Genomic DNA, 7,396 nt, shown 5'->3' with positions numbered 1-7,396 from the left:
ACGACTGTGCCAATCATGATATGTGATCAGCGCGCGCGTGTGTGTTTGTGTTTTTGAGGCAGTTACAGCGACGCATGGCACGGGCTTTCTTCCTTCCCAGTCGCTTTCTTTGTGGCCGGTTACCTCCCTTTTTTCCTCATGTCAGTCAAAATGCTGTGCTTATTAAGTGCGTCATCATATTCAGGAGCTATTTAGCATTCGCCATGTATGGTAGATTGTGGGATGAAACTGGGAGGTGTAGTGGGATGACACCGGGCGGAGATCGTCCGCGCACAAATCACCGCAGGTGGGTAATTATAAAGGGAAGATTGCGTGCAACTGTGCGCAGCACAGTTTTATAAATCTCAACTTTTTTTTTGCGCAGCACATTCTTGGTTTTGTGCGAACGCAATGTTTTGGGAAGGTTTCTACGCACACCGTTATAAATGAGGCCCCTGGACTCCATAGCTGCCACCGTTTTCTTAAAAGGTATTTTGGGGCTGTTTGCAAATTGTCCATGGTCCAAATATATGTGTTGTGTTCAACAAAGTTGTACTGGACTTAAAAGTCTCAGCGTAAAAGTATTGTGACTCATTTGATGGCAACAAATCCATTGAAAACAGTGTGAATGACAGTCATTTAATGACTCAACGTGACTCTTCAATACAACCCCAGGTTTAAAGTTAAGTTTTAACAACATGCACTTAATACATTGGGTTATAGTAATGTTTTTCTATGATGTCATTCACATGCTAGAGGTGCATGTGTAAAAAGGTTTCACAAAGGTTTGGAACAGTTTTTCAAATTCATACATATCTGAATCTTTTTGAATGGAAGACAGACAAACAGTTCCCTCACTACAAAGCGTATTCTCTCATTGTGCTGTAAGCCCTCATAATGACTTGACATTAAACAGGTTACTATTATGAGCTGGGATTACTGGCTTCCTCAGAGTAACCGCTTGCTTCTGTGTGTTCATTTACTATTTCTGTTTTAAATGAATGCTCATTGTTGAGCTTCTGCCAACTCTTTGGCTTAAAAATGATCATAGCTCCATTAAATCTACAAGACATCTATCTCACACGTGACAATGTTTAAAAAAATGATAACTTGATTAGCAGATTACCAATAGCGTGATGTTGGTAAATGAACAATGAATATGTTATTCTTCACATTGATGCAATAAAAGCCTTCTGCATTCAACTATGGAGGACAGAAATATGTTTTCAGTCAAGCTGTTGTCATGTTGTATTTGTAAAGTAAGAAACATCTATTCCACAACAAGCTGTGGTCCATCCAGAGTTGACCTTTGACCTCACTGTCCCAGCACTTCAGTCAGTGTCACTTCCTCTGCTGAGCCACTTTCCCTCTGTAGCTACAATCACTCTCACAACTGTACAAAACATAGTGTGTCTCGTCATCATAGCCATCAAAAATACTTTACAAACATTGTACTGTTTATTCCCCACACAACTGTTTAGTACAAGTGTGTGTTTGTGTTATTTACACTGAGTATTCAGTGAGGAATAACAGTAGGAAAAGGTTATGCTATCATGTCTTTGTGTGTGTGCGTGCGTGCCTTGTATAGTGTGTGTATTGCTGTGCCTTTAAGGTGTGTGTAGGCTGTCCATCTGTCCCTGTGTGTGTACATTCCCTGTGTTGTCCTTCTGTATGTCATTCTCATGTGGAGTGTGTGTGTGTGTTGGCAGTTGAGTGTGTGCCTGTGAGAGCCTTCATGCTTGGTGTTTAGGAGGACATGCCGTTGACCAGGCTCCTCAGCTGTTTGACCACCGTCTCTATCAGCTTCTGCTTGTCTCGCTCGTTCTTCCTGAACTGAGAGAAGATGTTGTTCTTCTTACTGCTGTCCTTCATCCTGGACACACAGACAGACACACCAGTGAGACTCATTCATTCTCTCTCACTTGGCACAAACTAGACCTGACTGTTATTCATGTTAGCATTTACTGTAGCTAGGATTGTTCACTTACTGCTTTTCCATCATTGACATTAGAATATAAATCAAACACCAGTTAGTATTTGTGCCAAGCTTAAGATGAGACAAACTCTATGCTATAGAGCAAGTGGAACCATGTTTAGATGAGTGGTACTACTTGTTCTGCACATACCAGAGCATGCATTAAGGGCGCACGCACACTAGGATATTGTACAGTGCCCAAGCACGGTTGAAGTCAAGTTAGTTTGACCAGTGTGAGTGCTCCGTACCGTACTAAAGCACGGTACACTTCCTTGGCCCTGGCCCGGTTGGATGAAGTGAGCTCAGGCACGGTACGGATGCTCATGTACCAGCATGAGAATGCAGAAAGACTGCGGTCCTAATGTCAATTTATGAGACTGGCAAACTGACATTTTAAAAGCAATTTGCTGAAGGGTTTGCGTTGGTCTGATGTGGACTGTTTGGCCGGATGGAAATATTCTAAGAACTATTGGATTCAAATACGCTCCAAATCCCAAACCTGTGTGTATTAAGAATGGTGACGAAGAAGCAATGGTGCCTAGGCCCGGATCTTTAGGAGCAGTGTGAGTGCAGGACGGGGCAAGTGTGAGTGCGCCCTGAGACTAATGAAAAGCTGCACCTACCCCCTGTAGACTCTGAACAGCAGCAGGTAGCAGCAGAAGACAAGGAGAGCAACAATCAAACCAACACACAAGAAGAGGAGGAAGACAGCAGCCACACTCACATCTAAGGTTGTTAGAAGTTCTATGTAAGAATGAATGTGCTTCAGTGCTATTAACCTGACAGAAAATATTCAAATAAAAATTGCTTATAAATCTTCTGAATACATGTTGTGTTAGCATATTAACTAGGGCTGTCAAATTAACGCGTTAATTTTGATTAATTAATCACAGAAAAATTAACGCAGATTAATCGCACTTCTATATTGCCCTTTGACCCGGTGCAAAAGGGGTGAGACGATAGCGCAGCTGCACCTGTAGTTTGTGGACCCGGCCCGCACGGGATTAAAGAGTAAAGAAAGAAGCATAGAGAGGGCTCTATGGACGTTTTATGGGAACCTTCGGGCAAATAAGCATGAAGGTAGGAAGATATCTTGTGTTATTCTCTGCAGTGTCTGTGCATTATTGATTTAGTGGGTGCCTACTTAACAATGAAGGTTCAAAACTCTCAGTATCTCTCAATCTTTCGTCTCACTTTTGTTTGCTAGCTGCCTCGTCTCCCCCATAAACGGACCCCCCCCCCCCTGTCACTCTTTCTAGCATATGCAGCCTGCCTTTTTTCCTCTAGTGTGTGTGTGTGTGTGTCTGTCAATATTTTTGGCTATGAATAGGACGATGGTGAATAAATCGGCATACGCTATGCGCACCTGTGGCAGTGCAGCGCTGTCTGTTGTGGGAGATAGACAGTCTTCATTTAGCCTGCTTGTTTTTTTGTGGTTTTAAGTAAAAAATGTGTCGAAGTTCCTAATTTTATTTCATGTAGAAATCTGACTGAGGGGAGGAGACATGTTACGAGAGAGAGAGAGAGAGAGAGAGAGAGAGAGAGAGAGAGAGAGAGAGAAACAAACTGTAAACAGGCATAAAAGTGTCATATAAGTAAGTAAATTAATAAGTATTAATTTAGATGAATTAATCACAGAGCCTGTAATTAATTAGATACATTTTTTTAATCACTTGACAGCCCTAATATTAACATTTTTCTTAATACTATAGGAAGTAACGGTTGGTGTTTGCATGTTTTCTGTTGTTTCTCATTCATAATCATTCAGACAAAACCCAATGGCAAACTTGGAACCTGTCACCAAATGTTGTCGCATTAGTGTCAGAAATGAATGGGGATTAACCATCTACAGAGATCCTTATATGGTCAAATGTTATGGTGAAGCTGCTGAAGTGTTTTTATGTGCATTTAAAATGCTGGAAACTCTATAGATATAGATATTAAAAAAAAGTTTTTTATGCCTGGCTGGGTTAGAAATGTTGGTGTATCGATAAAGACCTGGTACCTGGCCTTTAAAAAGTGCTGTTGCAATATGGTAAACATATCAGATGCACTCACTTTTCTAGTAGAGCCAGGGCAGTGGCTGGGTTGACTCTCAGGTATTTGCAGGTTGGTTGGCCGTAGTCTGCCAGGTAGGTGGACCAGTCCCACACCATGAACAGGTCCAGAAGCTTCAAAACACAAACAGTATATACAACAGTCAGATGGAGCGCACTCTTTTTTTTTTAAAGATAATGTTTTGGCATTTTCAAGCTTTATTAGATAGTACAGAGTTGAAATGGGGAGACAGACAGAGAGAGAGAGGGGGGATGACCTGCAGTAAAGGTCCACGGGTCGGATTTGAACCCACGACCACTGCAACGAAGGCCGGAGCCAATATGGTACGCGCTCTATCCACTACACCACCAGAGCACCCTAAGATGGAGCGCACTCTTGAAGCTCACGTCAGACACAAAGCTCAGAGGAAGCGTGAGGTTGGCGGGTGAAAGTTTGATGTAGTATCAAGAGACACACATGATTACTTTCACACATTCATCCTGCAAGTATATTTAGGAAGTGGTCAAAAGTCTAGGCTGGTAACAAGCAATAGTGTCAAAACTGTACAAACAGCTCAACAAAATGATATTTAAATATATGAAATATTGAGAATAAAATGCACAATACGCTGAGTTTAACTTTAGTATATGATTTGTAGGGATCCTGTTGGCAGCTCTCAGCATCACTTTGCGTACTGCGCTAACGTTACAATAGCTACAGTTATAGACATTTTAACTTGTGCTCAGCTCTCATTGGCCCAGAGGTCCTTCAAATATGAATGCTATTGTTACTTTCTTAAAAGTAGAACTGACGGCTCGGAATATTGTTCACCATCTGCTGTGGATAAGCAGTTGAGAGCGGTCGTCCACTGTTTGAAGGGTTGGCAGTTCTATTCCCAACTCCTGCCCCATGGCAAAGAGACACTGAACACCCAATCAATGGTTAGCCAGCACCCTGCGTGATCGCTGCTGCTATCGCGTATAAGTGTGTGTGTGTGAACCGTTGAATGAGAGGCAAACAATGCAAAGCGCTTTGGAAAGAAAACTATTAATAAGTGTAGTCCATTTACCATTACAACTTGCAATCATTACCAGGTATCAAAGATTCAGAAGAAGAGAAGTGACTGCCGAGAGGACATAAATCAGCCGTGCTATATCCTGCAATGTTACAGTAATCCTTAAAACAATGCAGTAGTCACTCTGTGTGTCTGTACTTATTACATAAATGTGTGTGTGTGTGTGCAAATATGTCTTCCGTTCAAAAACCGAGCAGTGTGATAGCCATGTCAAATGCAGGTCAGATAATGAGATAATGGTAAACACTTTGTGAGACAATGAGAGCAGACAGAAGAGTGAGAGTTGCAGAGTGAAGGGAGGGGCTTCTGCTGCTACATGATGTGAAGAGGATGAACATTAGAGATGACCTCCCCATGACCCCTGCTTAACCTGATGGAGATTACGAACCCCCCCACCCCTCCACACACAGTGTATGCTAATGTCATAGGGTGAGAAAGCTGGCTGTTGGGCTCATGTTGAAAGAGCAGCTTAGTGATAATAGCATTATTCAGCTGACTGACACTCAGAGAGAGGCTTAGCAACAATGCTATTATGCTCACCTGGAGTAAAATTAAGAGCCATGAGGAGCCATGTCACTCAAACCCCTTTCACACCAAAAAGAACCATGAGTCAGTTCCGGGCTGGTGCTGGGGCCAGTTCAAAACTGGTTACAGCCTTATACCAGTTACGAACCGGTTGGTTTCACACCGACCAGAGCCAGCCATGGAGCCGGCAAGAGAGCAACGTCATGACGTCACTGTAAACGTCTGTGTACGTCGCCCGACGTCACTGCTCTCGTGGCTAACGCTAAAGCTAGCGCTAGCTTCAAGCACAACAACAGCGGCGGAAACGTCTTATTTTTACACGTGTTGGCTCTCGCTTTGCTCTGTTAACCCATACAGCGTATTTTCGCCGGTCAATTTGATCGCTACGTTCGGTAATTATGTTATGTTTACGTCTCGTAGTAGCGGTGTTTTTAAATATGGCGGGCATGACGTTTGAGTTGGTCTGGTTGGTCAGGATAATCCCTCCCCTGGCCGCTGGCGCAGGCAGTTCTCACTGCAAACCCAGCTCAATCCTCGGGTTGGGATTGAACTGGTTTTTACAGCCCGGAGCCGGCTCTGTGGCGGTGTGAAACCAAAACACTGGCTCTAGCTCCGATCACCAATTTTTCGGCGGTGTGAACGGGCCATCACTGATCTCTACACAGCTCACACCAACCAACACTGATTTGGAACAGTCCAGTTTATTCCAACTTTTATTCTCTCTTTGGCAATTGGTTCCATCAGTTATCATAAAATAGTTGTATGCACTGTGAGGGATTACAAGTGACATTTAATGTGTTCTCACTAGAACCTGATAAACTCTGGGTGTATGAAACATATACCAATGTTGATATTTATCAATAATAAAAGATATGTGGAGAAGGTTTGTTTATCAAACTTTCAGTTTGACGAGCAAGTTACAACTGAAAAAGTTGGGACGTTATGTAAAATGTGAATAAAACAGAATGTGATCATTTCCTAATCCTTTTCGAAGTGTATTCAATAAATGACAGGCTCATAATGTAATAATTTCAATGTAATAAAAGTTCATAATGTAATATCGGCTCATAATGTAATAAAATCACGGACGCATAACGTAATAAGGGATTTGCGCATAATGGAATAACTTATTACATTAAGAGACTTATTGACAGCTCAATTTGAACACCTCTTATTAGATGCCTTTGTCTCATTGACTTGTATTTTTTGGTCATTATTATTGAATTGAAAATGTTTTTATTTCGAACAAGTAAATAATAAAAAATAAAAAAGCAATAATAAACAATAAAATAAATGAAACAAGTGGACAGTTACAATAAAGTAATATTTACACACAATGAAAACCACAAATGAAAATAAACTGTCTTACACTTGCTTTACCTGTTCGAAAAGGGGTGAGAAGAAGAAAACTTATTTAATCTCACCCCTTCTCCCTGATTTATATATCTATAATGACTATTGGCTTCCTTATTAATGATATAATAATAATTTAAAAATAATAATACATATTAATATATATTAGTTTTCAATATGATACAATTTGTTACCAATTATCATTATCATTACATGTCATTTATATTAGCAGAGGAAGGCAGTTAGCATTGAGGGTCTAGCCCAGGGACACTCACTGGACTTGCCCGGCCCCGCCCTGACCGGGTATCCAACAATGGTTGTCTGTACCAAAGTCAGTGGTGTTATCTCCTGAGCTATCCAGCTGTGAAAGATGACAGTTGATTATATTCTTTGTCACTATTGGCTTGGCAGCAGAGGCTGGTGCTAAAGAGGTCAATTAAAGGTTTACTCCT

At 41.5% G+C, this 7,396-nt stretch overlaps 1 protein-coding gene across 1 annotated transcript in view; it reads right to left on the bottom strand.

The window, feature by feature from the left end:
• Positions 1-1,578: 1,578 nt before the first annotated feature.
• Positions 1,579-7,396, bottom strand: part of exoc6 (exocyst complex component 6) — a 72,137-nt gene continuing 66,319 nt past the window's right edge. Inside the window, exons 22-23 of the mRNA XM_080049069.1 lie at positions 4,013-4,125; positions 1,579-1,852 (exon numbers count right to left, since the gene is read on the bottom strand). Of these exons, the coding sequence (XP_079905195.1) occupies positions 1,726-1,852; positions 4,013-4,125 (240 nt within the window). The 3' untranslated portion in view covers positions 1,579-1,725. The remainder of the gene's footprint in view (positions 1,853-4,012; positions 4,126-7,396) is intronic.

The sequence above is a fragment of the Ammodytes marinus genome (genome assembly GCF_949987685.1).
Source record: "Ammodytes marinus genome assembly, chromosome: 20".
NCBI classification, from domain to species: Eukaryota; Metazoa; Chordata; class Actinopteri; order Uranoscopiformes; family Ammodytidae; genus Ammodytes; species Ammodytes marinus.
Note: the sequence above shows the minus strand (reverse complement) of the source record. Positions and strands in the feature narration are given on the sequence as shown.